General features: G+C 32.8%; 2 protein-coding genes and 1 long non-coding RNA gene across 5 annotated transcripts; 1 reads left to right on the top strand and 2 right to left on the bottom strand.

Moving 5' to 3' along the window:
* Positions 1 to 1,592: 1,592 nt before the first annotated feature.
* Positions 1,593 to 3,502, bottom strand: LOC111202903 (squamosa promoter-binding-like protein 6). Of its 3 annotated transcripts, none has more exons than XM_022696071.2 (4): positions 3,315 to 3,488; positions 2,652 to 3,067; positions 2,472 to 2,575; positions 1,593 to 2,369 (listed from the first exon to the last, which is right to left on the bottom strand). In XM_022696071.2, exons 2-4 carry the CDS (start codon positions 3,053 to 3,055, stop codon positions 1,903 to 1,905), a joined length of 975 nt encoding a protein of 324 aa, XP_022551792.1. In that variant the 5' UTR covers positions 3,056 to 3,067; positions 3,315 to 3,488; the 3' UTR covers positions 1,593 to 1,902. The 3 variants fall into 3 exon arrangements, with proteins under 3 accessions (XP_022551792.1, XP_022551791.1, XP_022551790.1); XM_022696070.2 differs by having other exon boundaries at positions 2,445 to 2,575; positions 3,315 to 3,456; XM_022696069.2 differs by having other exon boundaries at positions 1,593 to 2,575; positions 3,315 to 3,502.
* A 1,018-nt stretch (positions 3,503 to 4,520) lies between these two features.
* On the top strand, positions 4,521 to 10,823 carry LOC125581716. The gene is made up of 10 exons (XM_048747628.1): positions 4,521 to 6,896; positions 6,985 to 7,252; positions 7,340 to 7,436; positions 7,526 to 7,818; positions 7,918 to 8,053; positions 8,149 to 8,345; positions 8,438 to 8,561; positions 8,654 to 8,830; positions 8,919 to 8,972; positions 9,069 to 10,823. The coding sequence occupies exons 4-10, from the start codon at positions 7,811 to 7,813 to the stop codon at positions 9,243 to 9,245; spliced, it is 873 nt and encodes a 290-aa protein (XP_048603585.1). The 5' UTR covers positions 4,521 to 6,896; positions 6,985 to 7,252; positions 7,340 to 7,436; positions 7,526 to 7,810; the 3' UTR covers positions 9,246 to 10,823.
* A 180-nt stretch (positions 10,824 to 11,003) lies between these two features.
* Positions 11,004 to 23,764, bottom strand: LOC111202582. The gene is made up of 4 exons (XR_002655465.2): positions 23,257 to 23,764; positions 22,951 to 23,064; positions 14,467 to 14,552; positions 11,004 to 11,301 (listed from the first exon to the last, which is right to left on the bottom strand). It is a non-coding gene; the product is annotated as an uncharacterized LOC111202582 (long non-coding RNA).
* Positions 23,765 to 25,352: the final 1,588 nt, after the last annotated feature.

Below are 25,352 nucleotides of genomic sequence, written 5' to 3'. Positions count from 1 at the left end.
CATCTGTAAATATTTTTGTTAGAATTACCTCTTTTCTGACTCAAGGTTTAGAGAAGGAAACAGTAAATCATCTATGCTGTTACAATGAAACCAATGATAATAAATCTCAGATAATTCAAATCTCTCTTTTATATTTCATTGCTGATTTTTTTATTGGGGTTATGCGTGAAATATTTGTTTTTTTTCTCAATTATATTTTTTTGATGTTTTAAGATTAGTGTTAAATGTGATCGTTTGAAGCATAATGCATTCTCATAACACACCTCCATGATAAACACTTCTATGTAAATTGTGTCAATTATGCTAGTGATTTTGCATCTGAATATTGTGACTGATGTTCCAAGAGAAAAAGCGTATCATCTCAAACCGAGATTGTTGGGAAAGGTAATTGGTTTATAGATATAATTGGATAATTGATATCTAAAGGATACATTTTATTAGATAGTACCAAACAATCCTTTTAAACCTTTTGAACTCTAACTTTTTGAACTAACAGAATAATCATGCTTAATCTATAAGCAGTTCAAAGAGTTATGTATCTAAAGGATACGCTTTATCAGATATAAATGATACGTTTTATTAGATAGTACCAAGCAGTCCTTTTAAACTCAAACAATGCCATGTTCTGAGTTGTACACATTGTATTGACCTTTTTTTTTCCTTGAGGTGTGTATTCAAATAGCAGTAGTGAAGTGCAGATATGAAGTAATCTCAACCAAAATTAAGAAAAGTCTTTTAAAAGCAGAGATAATCACATGGGCCTCTCTTGAACATGGCAAACAACCAGCAGTTTTGCTAGACCCGAATTTTTTGAATTTTTTAAACAGGTTTTCTACTTTCTATTTTCTTATTATTTAGTTTCACCTGATGAGAAGTTTGAATCACAGACTCTTGACATTTTAAAATTTATATTATTTGTTTGTGTAATGGTGCAGAGGTTTCAATGAGACCGGCTTATCATTCTTCCAAGAAAGTAAAGGACTATGACAAGCTTGAAGCTGAAGTGAAGAAGAATAGAAGGATGATAAGCTTGAAGGAGACGATGCTTTGAACAAGTTCTTCCGTGAGATATATTTGAATTCTGATGAGGATATGACGAGTGCTAGAGCAAATCATTTGTGAGTATCTATCTATCTATATTCCTATTTAGTCTTTTTCTCTCATGGAGATTACAATTTTTTTGGCATTTTGATTGACTCTTTTGCAGTTTTGCACAATCAACAGGTGGAATCTATTGGGACAATGCTTTCAATAGACTGGAAAGATGTTGGTGCTATGAAAATCGAGAGCACTCTTCATAATGATCTGGCGCTCAAGACATGAGATATATGATCTTATATGATGTATGGGTTTTACCTTAATCTAGACAGAACTCGAAGCTTTGGTCTTAAGGTCTGGTTTCTTTACTTTATGGACTTAAGGTACTTTGTATTTTCCATAACTCATATTGTTTATACAAAACACTGAAATTTTTAATCTAAACGTTATAATGTATTCTTTGTTCATATGAACATAGTATAAATATCAATATGTAACATCCAATCTTTTATATTAACCACATACATGTAACATAAGTATTATATAATTGTAAATATGTAATTATCAATTTAATATTAATGTTAATGCCCGCACATGCATGCGGACGGTCCACCTAGTATTCATTACATCGTTATATATACAAATTGTCTCAAAAAAAAGAAAAAAAGACTTGCAAAGGAAGCAGGCATAGATAGAATAAACAAGTATCAGTTACAAAAAAAAACATGTGTAAGTTGTAACCAGACTTGATCTTCATTCCCCTAATCTAACCATCTCACGAATCCAGTAAAATCACCAAACCAATCTCACAAACTAATCAAACCAAACCAAGCAGCCTTAGCTTTGCCTTATTTTAATTAGGAGCTAGGGGAAATAAAGCTCATTATATTCCTGCTTCACATCATCAGTGAAAGTCCTCTGTTGTTGCTGGATTCTCTGAAGATGTGATGACAGTTGCAGTAGATCAACCGTGGATGATCCGTTTCCATTACATGAACTAGAACTAGTAACAGATTTGGTCTTCTTACCAGGATCGATCCTCAACGGCTGCATCTGATGATAGTCTCCTGTGGAGTGGTTGAGGTTTTGGCATGGTTGAGTGATTGAGAAGCTTTTGTTTGGATTATTTGCAGACAAGTGTTGTTGGGACTGAGCTGACAGAAGAGAGAGAGCACAAGTAGAGCGTGGCACCGCCTCTTGTAAGTCCCAAATATAAGATACACCAGAAGCTTCCATCGCTGGCTTAGGTTCATCTTTGAAACTCACGAGTCTACTTGCACGGTGGTCGTGCTCATCCATTACTCTGTACAAGAAGCTACCAGGAAACGACTCTGGCAAGACCAACGAGAAGTCATTAAAAGAAACATAGTTAAGTGATGGGGAAGGGAGAGGCAGAGACATTGTACCTTGAGGAAGAAGCTTATGCCGCTTACCGGGTAAGAAATAGAAAGAAGGCTTTCTTCTTCGCTCGTTGTGACCAGCTAATCGTCTTCTGCAACTTCTCTTCCCATCATCAAACTCCGAGAGGAAATGAAACCTGACCAGCAGAAGAAGAAGAAACATATCATTAACATCTAACAAAGTAGAGAGAGCCAAGGAGAAATGAACAAAACCTGCTGCACTGTTGGCAAAACCTCTGTTCAACACCGCTAACTATAACGACAGAACTCTTTGAATGAGCATCGCAAACTCTGTGCCTTTTGTGGTAATCTTTAGAAAAGCTGAGATCCATATTGCAACCGTAGACTTGACACAAGGGACTCTGTGAGCACGAGTTTGAAGCTCGGGTCTTTTTAGCCCGCAGGGACGAAGTACCATCATGGTTCTCGTAACTCCTGAATTTGAAATCTATCCTAGACAAGTTCGAAGATTGGTTCTCCTCAACGTAACTCGAAGAAGCCACTTTGGTAATGAATCCATCACTTGTCTCCATCTCAAATCCAGGCATGGAGCTTTGGTTCTCAGCAATGGTTCCATTAGGTAGGAAAACGCTTCTCCCGTAGCTCCAAGAATCCATCGATTAGCAAAACTGAAACACAAGTGATTAACGAATCAGTACAAGGGATCAAGTTCAAAGCTTTTCGCTTTCTGATACACAACCCTGAAGTATGAAACTTTCATTTCAATGTTGATTTGGGAGTGGGAACGATTCAACTATTCCTTCGATTGGCACAAAACCCAGATGTGATTGACGAGAATATTCCAACCCTAAAGGCCTAAACTATGAAACGAAGAGTAAAAATCTATACTTTGGATCAAAATCAAAGAATGCTCACCGATTAGAATAACAGAGAGACGAAGAGGGAAACTCAGAGATAATTGTAGAAAATATAAGAAAAAGGTGAAAAAATTGGGGGGAGAGGAGATAGAGAGTTGGAAGGAATAAAGGTGACGTCGACGGAAATACTGTTGGGTCAACATGATTTCCACTACACCCATCTTCACCACATCCTATTTTTCTCTTTTTTTTTAAAAGTCTCCATTCTTTTTTTTTTTTTGTCAGCATGTAATTATTTTCTTTTATAAAATATTTTTTAGTTAATTTGTACAATAACATGTGTTAAAGAATATAGCTCATTTTTGGATAATTAAGAGCTTGATTGTTTTCAATTTCTAAAATGGTTTCTGTATTTAGTTTTTGAAAAGCCATTTTTTGCCCATCAAGATTTTGAAAAAAATGATTCTCTATATAAAAAAAAACAAAAGCAGTGTATTTCAACTTCCTATTTCTACATAAAAAAAACAAAAGCAGTGTATTCTTAAATTGTCGCCAAGGATAGTTCTTTTATTTCTATTTTTTTTAATCTTTTATTTTTATTTTATATTTTATATTTATTTCATGTTTATCTCCTTTCTCATTTTCCGCACATTTTTTTCACCATTATGTTATCAATTAAAATATGTAATAAAGCACTAAAACGAATTTTCTTATAAATTATTCGGAATGACAAATAGTGGATGATTATATTCATGTAGTTTCGAGTTCCACAATAAAAACATTCTTTAAAAATTAAATTATTGGAGTTTTGTTTAGCTAAATTAGTTTTATAATTATTTAATTAATATTTTATACTATAAAATTAATTAAAACTGTTAGTTTTAACTAATATACATTAAATAGTCATTCTATTTTTATTTAAATTCTAGTTATTACTCTATATGTTAAAATATATATTACATAATTTTATGTATACTTACAATCTTTATAATTTTAATTTTACATTTTTTAGAATTGCATAAATTTTATTCAGTTTACAATATTTTAAATATTTTTTAAAATTTGGTTTTACAATATTAGCTATTAATTGTATATTGTTCTGAAGATATAAAATTAAAGTTATTTTAAAATATAGATAATAGTTTTTATTCTAAAATATATTTTTATAACATTTTTAATAGAAGTTTATTCATTTTAGTGATAATAAAAATAAATTATGGTGTCTAGAAGAAAGATTTTATATTTATAAAATATTTTATTTTAAAAAAAAAACCAAAATCTAGTGTCACCAATCAAGCTTTTTGAAAAACTAAAATCTATAGAAAAATCAAAACTAAAATAAAAAACCAAAATTTAAAAACTAAAAACCAAAAAGTAAAATCTAAAGACCATGCAAACAATCATCAACTAAATCCTTGAAAGACTTTCAAGATTCTTTTGATATTACCTTTTATAATAAAAAGTGGACGGTGAAAATATGAAAATAAATAATTTCGTTGAAGATATACATATGACAAGAGATAAAATGGATTATTGATGGTCAAATATGACGGACATAAGATTTATATTATTAGGGCCGGTTAATTAGGGGGACAAACGGTACGATCGCCCCAGGCCCAAACACGTGTCCCACGTATATGGAGTAATAGTTAAGAGGTCTAATTTATTTTAGAAATTTATATTTTTATGCAGAAAATTAAAAAATATATATAATAAATAAAATTGAAAAGGGCTCAAAATGTTTTGATATGTATACAGTTTTATTTTTATCACAAAATATATTATAAAATATTACTGATTAAATTTTAAAAATATTATAAACATTATATGAATATAAATCTTAAAAGGTGAAAAAAATTATTTCCCTAAGACCCATAACAGTGTTAAGCCAGTCATGTATATTATGATGATATCTTTTAACAATACGGCATAGTGAACGAGAAAATGCAAATACACTTTACAAAGCGGAGGAATAATGATGGAAGCGTCAATGATAACATTTTTTTCATGTAAAAACATAATATGAATCATCTATAAATAGTATAAATATGGTTTATTTACATTCATGAATTAATAAATTTGAGCATTATATAAAAACAGTATGAGACTAATAATGAATTGATATATAATTATAATAGAAAATTACATTTTATTCTACATTTCAAAAATACAACAGAACGAAACAAATAATACATTGTTATTGAGTGACCAAAGGTGGAAAGGATGGATGAATATTGTAGCAGAAGAGAAGACAATGGAAACGATGAAACAACTAGTAATGATGATAGGTGGTAATATTGCAAGTCAAATAAAAATAAACATTACATATTGCCTTATAAGTATAACATAATAGAATACCAAAAACAGAAATTATCCCATCATCCCCTTATTATTAAGAGAGAAACATTTTAAAAGAGTAACCTTTAAAGTGTAACATATTTACAGGCATGCCATGCTGAGGTGGCAGCCTTATAATCCTTCTCAGCCTCACAAAATAATTATCCTTGCTTTACTAGAATATTTACACTGAATGCCACTATCATAAAAGCTGGACCATCGTATTATAATATTTCTTTTGTATAGTACTTTGTAAGCGGATTATAAGCGTACCATCTTACCATCTTGACTCTCATTTATTGCTGCCCCATCGTACCATCTTGACTCAATAAGTTATTGACCCACATCAATGTACTATATAAAAATAAGCTGGTTATTATATGATTATTTTTTATGGTTTGGTTTGCAACGTGATTCAAAATAACAGGCTCTTATAAACATTTTCGTGGTCCTTGAAACCAAAAAAAATAATGAAATTGTGGTCAATAAAACAATCCACAACAGCTCACATATATGTTTTGGCCAATAGAACAATCCACAACAGCTATGTGTCTCACATATATGATGAATTACGAAGTGTTATTCTGAAATAAGATGACTTGGTAATGATAAATTATGAAATATTGATAAGATATTTACTATATAATTGTAAATTATTTATTATTAATTCACTGTAATAAAAAGAGGATGTATACTGTGTGTCCAAGTATTATTTGAATTCTCTTCCCATCTTTAGATTTAGGAAAGTTATATAGGGAAACATATATATGTGACACTCAAAATTTACGTAATGATTAGGCAATATGTATATACACTATAGACAGACTTTGTGCGCAAGGTTGGATACTTTAAATTTTACTTTCCATTTTTATATTTTTGGAAAGTTATAATAACATGACGTAATGGTATACAATTATGCGTTAAGCCGATAGATTCAAAATTGGCATTTTATTATACGGTCTTACCTATTTTTAAGTCAATCGTATATATATTAAGCCAAGACATAAATGCGAGACACCTACATTAGTGTTTCAATTCAATATGTGATTGACAAGTAAAATCGTGCAAAATATTCTGTAATGAATGCCTCCTACCCCTATATAAGAGAACGTTATGTCGACCATTTAGTCACACACTCAACACTATACCTGCTCATTTATTTACTATGGCTGCGATGAACTTTGTCTCTGAGTTGAAGCCTTTCAAGAACATGTGGAAGATCCAAGTCAAAATCATCCGTCTTTGGAAACAGTATTCGGCTGCGGGTGGTGAGACTATCGAAATGGTCTTTGTCGATGCTAGAGTAAGTTCAATACAACATTTTTATGAACTTTAATATCTACTCCATATAACATTCAGAGTTACTTATTGCTGTCTATTTCCAAATATAGGGAGACAAGATTGCTGGAACCGTGAAAAGAGAACTGGTTGGGCAATTCAATCGTGTGCTGCAGGAAGGTGATACGAAAGTAATCATCAATTTCTCGGTTACCAATTCTGGTGGTTCTTATCGACCAAGCAAGCATCCATTCAAGATTGTTTTCCTTCCAACGACCCGTGTGAGGATTTGTGAGGATTTACCCAACAATTTAACTGGATTGAATCCTGTTAACTTTGGGGATGTTCTCAATGGTGTCCTCGATGATGATTACTTAGTTGGTAAGTTTCGTTTTTTATCTTTGTTATTTGTTCATAAGTTATAGTGGGATCTATAAATAATGTATACCATCCATTTTTTTTTCGTAGATGTAATCGGACAGATTGTTGAAGTTACCCAGATGGAAATTGTTTCTGTGAATGGGAAAGACACACAGAAGATATCTGTCGAACTACGCAATGAGGAGTAAGTTTACACATCTTTTATGTAACAAAAATGTTGTCTATTATTTTTATGATAACTCAAATTTAATGTTGTTATCCCTTTTTGTACAGTGATGAACGCCTCCCCCTGGTGTTGTGGGGGAAGTTCGCGGAGGATGTTAGCAATGCGATTCAGTTGCGTAGTGAGCAGTCCATTGTTTGTGTTTTGCGATTTGGGAAGATTAAAGTGTGGAAAGGTAATTATTATACTATCTTCTTTTTTCAGACATATTTTACGTGTATAATGGAGTCAATAATATTTTATCCACTATTTTTTCAGAGGATCGTAGCATCTCCAACGCCTACAATGTCTCTAATGTATCGCTGAATCCACAGATAGATGAGGTCCAAGCCTTCATGAGTCTGTGAGTTTATGATTTATATTATGTTCGACACATATAATACGTATTTGGTAAACGTCGCGTAGTATAATCTGACCTGACCCAACTTTTTTGGATTAACAGGTTACCAAGGGATGATTTGGCATTGGCCATTGTTGACCCCAAGTCAAATGCAGTGGTTCCTACTGTTAAGGAAAGGGATGACTTTTTTCGTCACACCCCTAGGAAAACTATTTCTCAGGTTCTGGAATCCAAACAGGTATAGAGGATCTCCTGATATATTCCAATCATTTTACAATATGTGATACATTAAGGAAAATACTAACTGCCTCAATCTAAATATACTACTCACAGGTGGAGAAGTGTATTGTAATGGCTTCAATTGGGGCCATTGATTCTGACATGGGTTGGTACTACCTAAGTTGTAAGGTGTGTGCAAAGAAGGTGTTGACAGTGCCTAATGACATTGAAGACGGAGACGAGTTCAATGTTAGTGGTCATAATTACTATTGTGTCAAGTGCAAAGACAAAAATCCACAACTATTGCCAAGGTATATAGTAGTTGAATAAAATATATCAATCATGAATGAAAAAGCTCATTATATTTTAAAAATTAATATGAACATTTTTTTTATTTACTTAGGTACAAGTTGCATCTGGTTGTACTTGACAGTACAAATGACACCAAGTTCTTGCTGTTTGATAATCTTGCCATGCAACTGCTACACAAACCATGTCTTGAGCTGACTGGTCCGGTTACTGATGAGGTATTATTGTTTTCTATAATTTATATATTGATTTTTTTTTTCAATTGAAAGATATATTGAAACTTATTATGATTTACGTGATTGTATAAAAGATACAGGATCCTGACATGTTGCCACCGATTCTTCAAGATTTGGTTGGGAAAACTCTTCTTTTCAAGATTGGAATTGAAAGGGAGAATTATTTATATAAGCATCCCACTTACAAAGTTCTCAAGATCATGTCAAACATTGGGGTGATTAACGAGTTCGACGCCATTGGATCACCAACGGTATGTGTTTCAATGGATTCAGTTGTTCTAAAATGGTTTATAATATTCATTTTTGTTATGATATACAATTCTATTTTCTATATCCTAGGAAAGTCAGAACACTTTTGGAGGGACATATTCCGCTTTGTCTGATGCACCTGAGGTCGTATCATGAACATTATATACTTTATAAACAACTCTGGAGATATGCACATAGTTAGTTATTGAAAGCTGATAGTATTTTTTTATTATTATGAAGGGGTCCCTGATGTTGCATGGCGGATCGTCTCAGTCGGATAAAACCGGTGATCTGACACCGGCTAAGCGGATGCGATCACCAATCATTAACTTGGAGGATGCTTTTGATCAGAATTCTGTTACAAGGTCTGCGGGTACCGTCAAAATCAAGCAGGAGAAGAATGAAAAAAGTGGCTGAAAAGTTGGTGAATCGAGTTGATGAGTAGAGGCTTCGCTCTGAATTTTATTATTATTGCTTTCAAGTTTGGCATTATTTCTTGAATTTCTTACTTATTAGTTTCTGGATTTTTCTCTTTGATTCATGTTTTTGCATTTTGAATTTTCCTTTGGTAATATGAAGCCTCTACATTTTTATACCTTTTATCTCTTTATTATTTAAATTCTACACATTTATTCCTATAATTACTGGAAAGCGAGTTGGTGAGAAGGTGTTTTTACACCGCATTCTGATCACGCCCACAGACTCTAAGCTCCCTTTCAAGATGAGGCGTCGGCAGTTTCCATTGAAAGTAGCGTTTGCTATGACTATCAATAAGAGCCAGGGTCAAACACTTGCTAATGTTGGGCTGTATCTACCTAGACCTGTTTTTTCACATGGGCAATTGTATGTGGCTGTGTCTAGGGTAAAGTCAAGGAAGGGATTGAAGATTCTGATTACTGACAAAGATGGAAAATCTCAAGTTTCAACCATGAATGTAGTATTCAAGGAGGTTTTCCAGAATCTGTTTGTAAATCGCCATGAAGTATAGGTGTATGTGTGGGGACCGTAATCGTTATTCTTGAGATTTTATGAATACTCTCTTTTGTTTGTTTGTTCTTCAATTTTAATTTTATATTGACTACTTATAACTGTTGTTCTACGACCACATAATAGGAAGAATACTATTTTGCTGATGGACAATGGCGAGAATGAGCATGAAGCAGCACAGCGGAAAAGCTACACAGTCAAACACATACCGTCTTTCAATTTTCTATTAAGTCTATCTACTTGACCATTTTATCTTTGACATTGATCTTAAGACTGTTCTAAATATTGTTATGTTTTCAGAAATTCGTGATATTTAGACTTTCATCGATTTATTTTAAAACAGAGATGTTCTGTTTTTCACATGCACCATATTAGTAAGAATTAATCTAAATTCCTTGCCTTACAAGTAACCAATACGTAGTCGTCTTGATTTAGCAAGTACCTGTAATTATAATAGAGTATTTACATGTTAATAAATGTAATAGTTAACACTAACAAAATTTAACAATCTTAAATATTACGATGTTAAGTCCTTTGTACTTATTTTATTATTTTGATATAGCTGGAAATCAGATGCATGACCTAGAATCATACTGTTAAAACTTTAGTATTATACTCTATTTTAGAAACAATTATAATTTCAAACGAATCATAAACATCTCTTATTGCGCCACATATGGAAGTATATTGATCCACATACGTTCAATTATTTATTGTTTCCTTTAAACTTTGTAGGATTTTTGAAAACTTACATGTTTGGTAGTTCGACCTTAATTTTTTCCTATATCTCCCAAATTGTTATATTTAATAGAATCTTATAAGCGTTGTTCCTTCATAATTTAAGGTGGACACCACCTCTTTTGAAAAGAAAATATATTACAATTTAAATCATGTCCACGTAACAGGAAAAACAGTAAGAATTAAACTCCACATAGAAAAAATAAATAACATTTTTAAATGCTTCTTCTAAATTTCTTGCTAAGGGAAGTTTTGGATACTTATCTCAGCAGAAATAAATGACCGAATATTTTGGTTTATAATTTAACCTAAATTTATTATTGAAGAGTTGTAATTGATTGATATTCCCTGAAATGAGCAAGTAATTTACAATGCAAATGAATACCAAGATCCTTAGAAATCCACATTTTGTTCATTTGTATACATACATGACGCCGAGATTGGAAAAAATAAGAGCAAACATATTCATTGAAATATACTGATTAAGTAACAATATATATTTTGATTTATTCTATAAACAAGATATGTAAACCGTGGGAGAGAAACTAGGTTAACTACATTGATTATGATCTGTATATATAAGAAAGAGATGCAACCTAAAATGTTATACAAGAAATAATAAACACTTTTGGTTATATCTTTGTAGTGTTGTCTTCGATGGCTGTTCTTTCGTTTTTGGGAGACTTGCATTACTCCACAAATAAGCTAGCAGTCCGTGTTACTGTGCTAACCAAGTGGTCTACAATAACTGCGACAATGTTCAGAAAAACAGCCATGGTTCTTGGTGATCAGAAAGTAAGAAAAGTTGGACAGTATATTTTACAATTCTATATATTAAGTTATTGTGTTCAATGTATTGTTATATCTTTTTGGTATTAATTTTATATATTATGTTAAAACAGGGATCCACAATAGAAGCAACTTTGTATGAAGAGTTGGATAATAATGCGATTACGATGAATGAAGGTGATTGTTTTGAAATCCAGAATTTCAAAGTAATTCATGCTTCAGGTTTGACAAGGCTTACCAAGAACCGATTCCATATTAAATTGACAAGCTCTTCGTTGATTACAAGAATTCAACCACTTCCCTATTGCAACTATTATTGTTTTGCAAATTTTCTCAACGTCAATCGTGGTCTTGCCCATCCAAAGTACTCTATAGGTATTGTATGTCTTATTTATATATAATTCTTTACTATATTTTGAGACCCCCCCCCCCATATTAGAGGAATTTAGTTAATTAATTTGTTAATTTTGTTTAACAATTTTTAGATCTGTATGGAGCTCTGGTCGGTGTAGGTAATTTGGAGATATACACAGAAGAAGGGGTTGATGGGATTCCATACGGGCTAAACCATAGAATGCAATTCACTTTGATCAACATCGAGTTAGTACTTTATACTATATAGAACTGATTATGATTTTTTATTATATGTAGTTAAGCATCCTATAATCTAATTTCAAACTAATGATAGGTTTGTTCAAGTAAGGTGTGTTGCTTATGGAAATATAGCTCTTCAGTTATATCATTACTGGAACTCTACTGTTGCTACTGTTGTACTATGTGTTTTGAACTTTTGGCATATTGAATGGGGAGAAGGTATCTTACAAACCATTTTTAAAATTATTTTTCATATGTAGTGTTTTCTCATAGTTGTATTATATGTATTTTATGTGCAGGACATTTAAACCACGTGAGTAGCTATGAAGGCTTATCGAAACTGTTGTTTGAACCTGAAATTCCAGAAATTCAAGCTTTCAGAATGAGGTATAATTTATTCATACATGCTTTCTTCCTAACCGATGTCTGTTATTAGCCATTTATCCGGCCGTTTTTTCAAACTCTTATCCATGTATTTTATTATTGTATTCAGGATTCCAAATTGAGGAGCTTGAAGACTTTGGAAAAGATAAGAATAATCTTAAGACTGGAAGTGGCTGAAAGTGTTACGGATTCTGTTATTTTGTTATTTTGTTTTTCATTTCAGGGTTTTTTATTTTGGATTTTTAATGTTTTTCGTTTAAGTTTATTTTAATTATAATGTTAAACTAATAAATGGCTAATTTGAAGCCTTTTTTTTATTTCCATGCACTGGTTACCGAACCATTTTTTTTCTCTAATATTGTTTTCTACGAAAAAAATGTTACTACATAACAAATCCACAAACTGTATTTCACAAATAATATATATTTACTAAAACTATATCTTAATTACAAGAATAATTACAAGCTACCTCGGGGGGTGTTAGCGATATTTTAGTAATATTTCCTTACCCGTTCTCAAGATGAGGATGTTAGCAATGCAATTCAGTTGCGTAGTGAGCAGTCCATTGTTTGTGTTTTGCGATTTGGGAAGATTAAAGTTTGGAAAGGTAATTACCAACTGTGCTTATAACTTACAGCACGTTTTATTACCAGTACTTGGCTATATTTACAGATCATTGACTAATATAATGTGTTCTGTTTTTTTTTTCAGAGGATCGTAGCATCTCCAACGCCTATAATGTCTCTAATGTTGCGTTGAATCCACAAATGGATGAGGTCCAAGCATTCATGAGTTTGTGAGTTCTTGATGAATTCTATATATTTTTGACATCTATTCTTAACTAGGATTTTGTTTGAGCTGGCCTTATTTTTGTTATATCAGGTTACCAAAGGATGATTTGGCATTAGCCATTCTTGACTCTAAGTCAAATGCTGTTGTTCCTGGTGTTAAGGAACGGGATGAATTTTTTCATCGCACTCCTAAGAAAACTATTGCCCAGGTTTTGGAATCCAAGCAGGTATTTTCAATCTCATGTCAATACTCTCAATACTTACATAATTAGTTAAACATAACGTGAATCTAAGTTCCTGAACCTATATGTTTGTCTCAGGTGGAGAAGTGTATTGTCATGGCTTCAATTGCGGCCATTGATTCTGACATGGGCTGGTATTACTTAAGTTGTAAGGTGTGTGCGAAACCATGCATTGAGCTAACTGGCCCAATTACTGATGAGGTATGATTTCGAAATGTGATTAATATATTTTATGGTATTTGACACCGTGAATATTGGTTACTTATTGCATGTTCCTATTTGTATAAAAGATCCAGGACCCAGATGTGTTGCCACCTATTCTTACAGATTTGGTTGGAAAAACCTTTCTTTTCAAGATTGGTATTGAAAGGGAGAATTATTTATATAAGCATTCAACTTACAAAGTTCTCAAGATCATGACAAACATAGGATGGATTAATGAGTTTGATGCCATTGGATCACCAACGGTTGGTATTTTTAAGGGATTGTTGAAAATTGAGAAGATTTTATGTGTTTTCTTTTGTCTAACTTTGTCAGTTGGGCTTTCTAGGAAAGTGAGAACACATTTGGAGGGTCATTTTCTGCTTTGTCTGATGCACCTGAGGTTGTGATAACTTGATCTACTTTCTGTCTATACGTATATTATCATAGTTTATCATTTTGAGCTGATCGTAGTTGCTTTTTTTAATGAAGGGGTCTCTGATGATACATGGCAGATCATCTCAGCAGGCTGAGTCTAATGATCTGACACCAGCCAAGCGGACCAGACCACCAATCATTAACTTGGAGGATGCTTTTGATCAGAGTTCTGTTACAAGATCTGCGTGTACTATCAAAGTCAAGAAGGAGAAGAATGAAAAAAGTGGCTGAAAAGTTTGTTTAACGACTGTTTGAGTAGAGGCTTCAATTTGGAATTTGTTTTCTGCATTTCGTTTTTATTAGTTTTTGGATTGTTTTCTTTGATTTAATTTTGTCTTTGGAATTTTATATGGTAATATGAAGCCTCTATGTTTTTATATGTGTCTACTATCATTTTTATTTGCAACCTATATCCGCGCCTATTAAAAAAAAAACTATAAAATTTAGGCACATATATCAAGTAGATATATTTACCTATTGGTAATGTCGTTCCTTATAGTCGAATTCATTGGATCCAGCATATTCCTGCCACTTGTGAGACTGTTAATAACGCCATAAATCTGTATCAAAACAAGAAAGAATGGTTAGTTTGCACCCTGTGTACATACAAGACAATGCAATTAAATATATTAATTCATCCAAATTACAGAGAAGTTATTAAGTATATATATATGATTAAAACAGAGAATGCTACCTAAATCCTGGTAGACAAATCAAAACCATAAATCACCAACTTTCTAGACAGTAGTATCCGTTGCATCATTTCTTATCCGTAGAGGTTTTAAGTATAATGATTAGTTTCTTTAAAGAGAAGCATGAGTGAAGGTACTCATACATCGTCCTTCTTTTTGAATAGATGGCAAACAGACATAAAGCAGACTATATGACAAAAATTATTGAATTTTCATTGAATATAATCCTCTGTTATAATTTTGGTAATTATCTAATGCTTATATAAAATATACATGACACCTGTAAGTTATTTTTTATCTATGACAATTAAATTTTTTTTTTTTTTGTCAGCTCTATGACAATTAAATTAATGCATGAATTCAGTTACTTGAAAATATATTATTACACAATGTATGGTTTTCCACTTTTGACTAATACGTTGAGTTTCCTTGCATCTCTACTAATTGATATGACTTTCCATAGCTGACCCTAATCATATAAGTTGGTTTCTATATAAACACTTTTCTATAATATTTAATTTATACAAGAAAATTGTTTCCCTAAACAATGGCTGAAACTCAACGCAGACCCTGAACCTTGGAGCTCTAGAAGAACAGAAAGCAAGTTACTCAATATGAACAAAAATACTAAGAAAAAAAGATGTGAAAATCAAGATGTAACAGCGCATGCGAAGAGAAGAAAGCAAGGTATTCTAGAGCTCCAAATAATTGTTTGTTTAAATCATGTCTTTTTATTGATTTTGTTTGCAATTCTCTATGCGTGAAGATATAAGCATAGACGGAAATCCCAATGCTTTACGTGACATAACAAATTCGAGTATCAATATAACAAAAGATGCAAGGACAGAAAGGCGTCTCAAATTGCTTCAAAAACGAAATAAGACGAATTTAGGAATCACAGAGGTTTCTCAGTCAGAGATTGTGAACGTCCAATCTGTCGGAGCCACACAACCAGTATCAGCCAGACAAATTGAAGGAGGTACCACAAATCATTCAGTTCATACATTAAGACCTTTATAATATTATTAACAATATGTATAATAGTACCCTTATTTTAGTGTGTAGTTTTAGGTGATTCGAACTGTTTATTGAACAGATCATCCATCATTATTTTGACATATTTATCTCTAAGACCACTGATTAATTTGTATGTTATATTCTTTGATTCAAAATAGAACAATCTTGCTCTGCCAAAAATAAGAGGAGACGCTGGGAGAAGTCTGAGAGAGGAAGTGCGTCCAATGTAATTAAAAAAATGCAATTGTCAAATTGCAGTGTTCGTAATTATGAAAGGATTTCTAGCACAGAAAACACCATATCTCAGGGTACCTACTGTGATTCTCAAGTTACATTTCAGCCTACTGTCAAAGAAAACAACTGTCATCCAAAATCCTCAAGAGCTACTAATCTCATAAATTCGGTGGTCACTTCTACAGCTATAACAGTGGACTCTGATTCATCAGGTCACCTTTTTATTTGAATTTGACACTTTGAAGCGTGATGTTGCTATTGTATGTTAATGGAAGCTTAGAGAGTTAAGAACTAATCAATTTTTGTGGTACTCTAATTTTTGGTTTCAGATAGCTGTGATGATTTATGGGATTGTTCGAGTAATGAAGGTGGAGAGATTCTTTCTGATTCAGATACAAGTGATGACATCACCTCAGAAGTAACCAAACGTGATGCGCAGAAAAAATATGAATTGGTTTCAAAAGCGGAAAAAGCTTTTGCCGAGATGTTAAGTCGTCTGAATAAGAAAATACCGCCAAAAACACTAACCCCTCCTATAGTCTGCAGTAAAAATACTAAAAAAAAAGGTACGTGTATTGTATTACTTGACATCTTCACCATTACAATCCAAACAATGCACCATATGTCTGTCTCATTATTTGTTTGAAAGCAACTATGTTTACTAGGTTATACTAATTTTGTTCCTGTAAATATAATATGTGTTCGACTCACAGGGATGTTAGGTCCTGCGAAGGAAAAAATCTCGGCAAACTCGCTAAACTCGAGACCTATTGTTTCAAGTAACGGTTTAAGAGAGACAGGTACATTTAATGTTAGAAATCCATAATTTATTTCTTTATGCTAATATGTAAGATTACCAACACTCTCCTAAGTATTAAAACTACACAGCTTTATGTTTTTTTTAATTGGTTTTGTAGCTTATAAAGATGATGGTGATCTAACTTTCAAGTGTCCAAAATGCCAGGCTCTTTTTTGGTATAATGAACGGGTTAGTAAGAGCAGGCATGCAAGTATTCCTGTTTTTACAATGTGTTGTATGCGAGGAAAAATCAAGCTTCCTCTTCTACAAGAACCACCAGAATTTTTGCAGGATCTGCTAACGAAGGACGATGCTATCAGTAGGCATTACCAACAAAATATTAGACCTTTAAATATGATGTTTTCCTTTACGTCTCTTGGTGGTAAAATTGATAATTCAGTCAATATGGGAAAAGGTCCTAAGGTTTTTAAACTTCATGGGGAGAATTTCCACTTGATTGGTAGTATGAAGCCTAAGCCCACTGAATCTGCTAAGTTCTCCCAGTTATATATTCATGATACAGAAAACGAAGTTCAAAATCGGATTGCTGCTTTGAGGTACTTTAGATTGGACGTTGTGATATATTTTTTGTTTGCTAATTATAAATTGCTTTTGAACTCTTTTATTATTCGTTGTTAATATTTTTATTTTATTTCTGACCAGTGGGAATTCTCAGAAAAGCAAGATTAGAGAAGATTTGGTTGAGGAGCTAATGAACATGCTAAGGGACTCTAATGTACATGTGAAGACGTTCAGGAGTGCTATGGACAGATTTAATGACGAAGGAGAACGTGAAGAGTTGTCTCTGGTTCTAATCCACAGTCGAGTTAAAGATGGTCGTGTTTACAATCTACCTACTTCTTCTGAAGTTGCTGCATTAGTGGTTGGAGATTTTCAGGAAAATATGGACAAACGTGATATTATTCTGGAAAAGAATTCTGGAAAGCTGAAAAGGATTAGTGAGTTGCATCCTTGCTATCTTCCACTTCAATATCCACTCATATTTCCTTATGGAGAAGATGGCTTTCGGTTAGGTATAAAAAATGGTTTCACGGGTCTCAACAGAAACAAAAAACCAAATATAAGTATGAGGGAGTTTTTTGCTTATCGGATTATGGTTCGTGAAGTTGGTTCTCAGGTTCTTCTACTTTCACGCCGTTTACTCCAACAGTTTCTGGTGGATGCTTATACTATGATCGAAAGCCATCGTCTTAGGTATATCCGAAAAAATCAGTCAAACTTAAGGACGTTGAAGTTTAGCAGATTCGTGGCTGCTGCAAATGATGGCAATTCTACTGTGGCCATTGAAGGTAACCGTATCATCATTCCTTCGTCATTCACGGGTGGTCCGAGGTACATGCATAAGATGTATTTGGATGCAATGTCTATATGCAAATATTTTGGGTTTCCAGATCTCTTTATAACATTCACATGTAATCCTAAATGGCCCGAGCTGATGAGGTATTTCGAGAAGTACAACCTTAGATCTGAGGACCGGCCAGATTTGTGTTGTAGACTTTTTAAAATTAAGCTGGATAGCTTGATGGATGATCTGACAAAGAAACAATTGCTTGGAAAGACTGTGTCTGGTACGTGAAAACCTTGGATGCTTGCACGTGATTATATGTTTCCGTTTATATGATTTTATTTTTTTTAGTTTTTACTTTTGTACATTTTTTATAATAATTATTTGTTAATCTACGGGTCTGATTCGTTTATGATTTTTGTTTTTTGTATGCAGCAATTTATACTATTGAGTTTCAGAAAAGAGGACTCCCACATGCTCATATTTTGTTATTCATGGACTGCAAGCACAAACTTCCAAATGCTGAAGATATTGATCGGATCATATCTGCTGAAATTCCTGATAAAGCTGAGGAACCAAGATTATATGACGTTGTGAAAGACATGATGATTCATGGTCCATGTGGGAAGGTTAATAGAGACTCTCCGTGTATGCAAGATGGGAAGTGTACCAAATTTTTTCCTAGGAAACATGTCGAGAAGACCACTGTGGATTCTCAAGGCTACCCTGTTTATAGGAGACGAGACAATGGTTCCTATGTTGAGAAGAAAGGCATTCAGTGTGATAATCGTTTCGTGGTTCCCTACAACAAAGAGCTGTTACTTGGGTATAATGCACATATTAATGTGGAATGGTGTAACCAGTCAAGATCTATTAAGTACTTATTTAAGTACATTAACAAGGGCCAAGACAGAATTACAGGAACAATTACTCAAAAGGCTAATGTTCAGGCTACTGTAGCTGGTACGTCTACTAACAGTACGGCTGCAGAAGGACACCCAATAGCCGTAGAAGGCGATATGGCAGCAGCAGATGGGGTGGAACCAACTATTGACGAGATTAAGAACTACTTTGATGCAAGGTATGTTGAGTATTATTTATGTGAATAATTTATTAATATTTTACGCATGATTATTTGGAAGGCTTTTATTTTTTTTGAAAAGATTATTTGGAGGCTTGATTGTTCGATACTTGGATTTACATAATTAGGTACCTATCAGCTTGCGAATCCACATGGAGGATTCTAGGCTATCCAACACAATACCGTTCTACACCAGTTGAATACCTTACATTTCATCTTGAGGGAGAACAGCCTGTAGTTTTCAAAGAGGGTGATACTGTGAAAAGTGTTTTGGCTAGAGCGCATCTTTCAAAGACTATGTTCTTGGCTTGGTTTGATTGTTGTGAAATGTACCCTGAAGCAAGAGAATTGACGTATGCAGAACTGCCAACAAAGTTTGTATATGATAGTAAGGAAAAGGTTTGGAATCCAAGGAAAAAAGGTTTTGCTATTGGGAGGTTGGCTCCTGTTTCCCCAAGTTCTGGAGCACTATATTTTCTCAGGGTGTTGCTTAACAAGATAAAGGGTCCTAGGTCCTATGATGATATCAAGACAGTGAATGGGATCGTTCTACCAAGCTATGAGGATGCATGTTACGCGCTTGGTTTGTTAGATGATGATAAAGAGTATATTGAAGGACTAAAAGAATGTGCTTTTTGGGCTTCCAGCGGGTATGTGCGTCAATTATTTGTGAACATGTTGTTATCTGGTTGTCTATCTACGCCAAGATTAGTGTGGGATGCTACCAAAGGTTTATTATCAGAAGACATCCTATTTAATGAGCGGAAGAAGCGTCGAAATCCTGGTTAGCATCTGTAACCCATGTTTATGCGTCCTCTCAAACTACATTACTATCGTCTTTGAACAATTTTTTTTCACTATATCAGGTCTTATATTGAGCGAGGAAGTAATTCTGAACGCAACGTTAGTATTAATTGAAAATATTTTGCGTTCGAAGAATAGTTCACTGGAAAAATGGAAGACAATGCCAAAACCAGTATTTGTCGATGATTCTGTAGCAGACAACATGTTTTTACAAGAAGAGCTCAACTACCCAAGAGAAGAACTACGAGCTAATCATGACAAGTGGATAAGACTGTTGACGGAAGAGCAAAGATCTGTTTATGATGAGATTTTAGGATCTGTCCAGAGTGGTAAAGGTGGAGTATTTTTTGTCTATGGGTTTGGAGGAACAGGGAAAACCTTTTTATGGAATATTCTTTCAGCTGCAATCCGATCAAAGGGTGAGGTGGTTCTTAATGTTGCATCTAGCGGTATTGCCTCATTATTGCTTCCAGGTGGGAGGACCGCTCATTCCAGGTTTGGGATTCCTATTAATCCAGATGAGTTCTCTACTTGCAATATAGAACCTGGAAGCCATCAGGCCGAATTACTAGCAAGGGCTTCTCTGATTATTTGGGATGAGGCACCTATGATGAGCAAGCATTGCTTTCAAGCCCTTGATCGTACTTTATGTGACATTATGAAGATAACCGATGAAAGACCATTTGGTGGCAAAGTTGTTGTTTTCGGTGGCGATTTCCGGCAAATACTACCAGTCATTCCACAAGGAAATAGAGCTGATATTGTTATGGCCTCTATCAACTCTTCATATTTATGGAAGCATTGCAAAGTGTTACAACTGACGAAGAACATGAGGCTCTTTTCAGAACCTGATTGTCAAGAAGCTGAGGAGATAAAAGAATTTTCAAAGTGGATTCTGGATTTAGGTGATGGGAAGATTAATGAGCCTAATAGTGGAGAAACTATGATTGATATTCCCAAAGATCTCCTGGTAACAAACTGCAAAGATCCAATTGAGGGTATTGTATCAGAAGTTTATGGCAACACTTTCAAAGATTCGAAGGATCCATTCTTCTTCCAGGAAAGAGCTATATTATGTCCTACCAACGAAAATGTTGATGTTATTAACAACTATATGCTTGATCGTCTAACAGGTACTTTAATATAATTTTTTTCGCAGCTATTTTTCTGGCATGTTTGATATATTCTATTATGTGTTCATCTATGATAACGTGTTCTCCTTGATTAATTACATTAGGTGAAGAAAGGATTTATTTGAGCTCAGACAGTATTGACCCAACTGATAAAAAATCTAAAGATGACTCTGTCTTCTCTCCAGAGTTTCTAAATAGTATCAAAACATCGGGTTTGCCTAATCATGCGCTAAGGCTTAGGATTGGTACACCGGTCATGTTACTAAGAAATCTGGATCCGACCGAAGGTTTATGTAATGGTACAAGGCTCCAAATTACTCAACTGGCGGATCATCTGATTGGAGCCAAAGTAATTACTGGAACTCGAGTTGGTGAGAAGGTATTTTTGCATGGTAAAAAAATCAGCAATGGTTTTCGGTGATCAACAAGTAAGAAATTTGGTTAGAACAATATAGATATCTTATATATTATATTATTGTTTTTAGTGTACTATATGATTTCTTTGTTTGATTCATATTTGTAATATTATTTAAAACAGGGTTCTACAATAGAAGCTACTTTGTATGAAGAGTTTGAAGCTTCAAATTTGATCACGATGGATGAAGGTGACTGTTTTGAAATTCACAATTTCAAAGTCATTCATGCTTCAAGTTTGACAAGGCTTACCAGAAACCGATACCATATTGAAATGACAATGTCTTCGGTTATTACGAAAATCCAACCACTTCCCTATTGCAACTATTATTGCTTTGCAAATTTTGAAAATGTCAATCGTGGTCTTTACCATCCAAAGTACACTATAGGTATGAGAAGACTTATTTCTATATCATTCATTACTATATTTTTAGATCAGAACATTATATGAATATAGTTTATTAATTTCTTAATTTTTTGGTAGTGCATTTTAGATCTGTATGGAGCTCTGGTCGGGGTAGGTGAGTTGGAGATATACAAAGAAGAAATGGTTGATGGGATTCCTGGTGTGCTGAACCATAGAATACATTTCTCTTTGATCAACATCGAGTTAGTACTTTATACTTTAGAACTGATTATGATTTTTTATTTTATACGTATATGGTAAAATATCCTCTGATCTAATTTCAAACTAATGATAGGTTTGATCAAATAAACTGTGTTGCTTACGGAAATATAGCCCTACAGTTATATCAATACTGGAACTCTACTGTTGCTACTGTTGTGCTATGTGTTTTGAAGTTTTGGCGTATTGAATGGGGAGAAGGTATCTAGCAAACCTATTTAAAATTGATTTTTTATATGTAGTGTGTAATTATTTGAATTTTATGTGTTTTATGTGCAGGTAGTTTAAATCATGTGGGGAACTACGAAGGGCTATCAAAAATGTTGTTTGAACCTGGAATTCCAGAAATTCAAGCATTCAGAATGAGGTACGATTTAATCAGACATGTTTTCTTTCTAACTGAATACTATGATTAGCTATATAATATGCCGTTTTCAAAATGTGTCGTACTTATTCTATTGTTGTATTCAGGATTCCAAATTGAGGAGTTTAAAGACAGTGGAGAAGATAAGAATAATCTTAAGATTCAAAGTGGCTGAAAGTGTTATGGAATGCTTTTCAGAGCAGATGCTTATCTTACTTCGGGAGTTGTTGTTTTTTTTCATGTTGGTTTTCATTTGAGGGTTTTTGTTTTGGATCTTTAATTTCTTTTGCTTAAGTTTCTTTTAATTTTTTTGTTGAACTAAATAAATTGGTAATTTGAAACCTCTATCTTTTCTCAAACTCTGTTTACCAGATCAATTTTTGTTTCTTATTTTTTTAGTCATGTTACTGTCTATGTTTATTAGAATTTATACATAGTTTATATACTTTGCAAATCTATAAACGTATAATAGGCATCAATGACATTTACCTGTCATTTTCATGAACCATTGAAAATGTAGTAATCCGTAAGCATCATAGTCCAATGTATTCTCCTTTTGAAATATAGTCTTCGTATAAATTTCTGCAAGGTTGTGGATATTATCTGCATATCATACGGTAAACAAAACCTAACAATGAGGTTATTCTCTTACATATGTTGGAGATGGGCGTTGTATAGTTTATAATCTAAACGAAGGCATGATTTAGTTGATATTAAGATTATAATTAATAACAATTGAAGATAGTAGATGAATAGTTACAGAGTTAATATGTGAACAGAGTTAAAAGTCAATACCTTTTCAACGAAGAGATAGAGGAGACGATTGCCTCACTCGCGCAGAAGACATTCGTAAGGAAGACTCACGGCAAATGAAATCAATTGTCAATTGAATTAACCCATAGATCGCTGTCGGAAGGCTAATTACTTCATAGTTTGTCGGAAAGAAGAGATTGTCGATGTAAAAAGGGAACTATTTGGAGAAAGGAAAAAGAATATTGGCGATTATTTCTAATAATTGTAGAATAATCTGGGTTAGAATGACAAAGAAGAGTTATGATCACCAAAAAGAAAGGATTGTCTCGATTTAACTTAACCCTTTCCGATTTCAGGATATAAGAGAAGAACAGTTTTCGATTAAAAAAAGGATATGAAAGGAGATATTTTTTTCCGATCGGTTAGATCAACTTAATTTTTTTTTGTAAAGCTTTTGTTGTTTACCCAATCGTTTTACAAAAACATGTAACTAGCATCAAACCGATCGGCCCATAAAAATGTAATATCAGCCCATTAGAATTTTAAGACCTCCCTGGCCCAGATCATGTAAATCAGATCCAAATATTTGATCAGATTAAAATTAAAGGTATAATCCGCATGGTATTTTCTAATAATTACACATACAGAGATATGACTATAAATATGTACCAAAATGTTTACTACTATTTTTCAAATTAAAAATATATTTAAATCACGAATAAAAATATGGTATTACATAACTAATCCATAAACTATATTTTATAAATTAACAACATATGTAAAAATTTAATTTAATTTTCGCCACACAATCTCATCCCGCGCAAGGCGCGGGTCTCTACCTAGTTTTCTTAGTATTTGATGACGATAATGTGTAGAAGGTGTATCTCATGACAGTCGAGGAAGAAAGTTTTTTATTAGTGCAATAGATGGAAAATAATAAGATACAATAGAAGTATGTCCAAGGGTTGCGACAAATCGTGACAGTAATTAAAGAGAATACCATCAATCAGATAAATAATACTTCTTCATTTTAGTTGCCGTTTTAAAATTAAAAGTTTGTTTTAGTTTTAGTGTCGTTTTATATTTTCAATGTATTTTTTTGATATTTTTTTCAATTTTAACCTTATTCTCTTAGCTCATTAATTAATATAGTAAAATAAAATAATATATTAATTAGGGACAAAATAACAAATTTAGTGATTTTTTTAATCTGTGTGAAAACATTTAGTATAAAACGAAACAGAATGAGTATTGGAGAAAAATAGTTAAGAGAAATTAATGGGAAGAATACAAGAGATAATTTTAATATTTAAATATATTATTTAAATAAAAATACTAATAGTTCCCATGAATAGCAAATAAGAAAATAAAATTACTATTACCGACTGATAAGATCTTTCATTTTATCTTGTTTCTTTAAGTTTTATGGTGTTCAAATTGTAGTTATTTTCTTAATTAAAAAAGTTAGGAAATTTATAATCTATTTGGACCAAGACAAAATCCGGTTGCTAAATTCTCTCCTCACCGATACTAAGACGCGAATTTGGAATTTCTACTTTTAAGACAAAAGACTTTACCAATAGAAATAGCAGTTATGGATAAAAACTGTAAATATTATTTTAAATATTTAAAAAATATGATTGATGGTAAAAACTCTAAAAAAATTAAATACTATTTTTAATATTTTATCATAGATAAATTATATAAATAGTGAAAAAAGAAACATACGTAAAAATAAAATAAGTCAATATATGGATCTTAAAATAATAAAGAAAAATAAATTATAATTATAATAAAATTAATGTAAACCAGTTGGGTTTTTTAGTTATTATTATAAAAATAAAAATCTTTTTTATAATAGAACTGAACTTTTTGTTTTGAAATCATGTAAATTAAGGACTATCAAGTTTAGTAAAAATAAAGAAAAATAGAAAATGACTTTGTAAATTTTGAAATAACTAAAGTTAAGAAAAACCTGATTAGTAAAATAACAGACTGTGAAAAACTGTTTAATCTCATAAAATCTTGACATTAAATAGCTTGCTGCCTAGGGTATCAACAAACTAAACCAATTAGTCTAGGTATAATTATGTAAATTAGACAAATTGGCCCCCAGACTCATGCTTCAACAGATTATA

The sequence above is a fragment of the Brassica napus genome, chromosome C2 (genome assembly GCF_020379485.1).
Source record: "Brassica napus cultivar Da-Ae chromosome C2, Da-Ae, whole genome shotgun sequence".
Lineage (NCBI taxonomy): Eukaryota > Viridiplantae > Streptophyta > Magnoliopsida > Brassicales > Brassicaceae > Brassica > Brassica napus.
This window is presented reverse-complemented; position numbering and strand designations above follow the sequence as displayed.

What these genes read in the sequence shown, in the direction of transcription:
- LOC111202903 (XM_022696069.2), bottom strand. Translation starts at nt 3,055, where the DNA reads ATGGATTCTTGGAGCTACGGGAGAAGCGTTTTCCTACCTAATGGAACC. An exon ending in TTTTGCCAACAGTGCAGCAG is followed by an intron (nt 2,576 to 2,651) that starts GTTTTGTTCATT and finishes TCTGCTGGTCAG; the next exon opens with GTTTCATTTCCTCTCGGAGT.
- LOC125581716 (XM_048747628.1), top strand. An exon ending in CTGGTCCGGTTACTGATGAG is followed by an intron (nt 8,562 to 8,653) that starts GTATTATTGTTT and finishes ATTGTATAAAAG; the next exon opens with ATACAGGATCCTGACATGTT. An exon ending in ACGCCATTGGATCACCAACG is followed by an intron (nt 8,831 to 8,918) that starts GTATGTGTTTCA and finishes TCTATATCCTAG; the next exon opens with GAAAGTCAGAACACTTTTGG.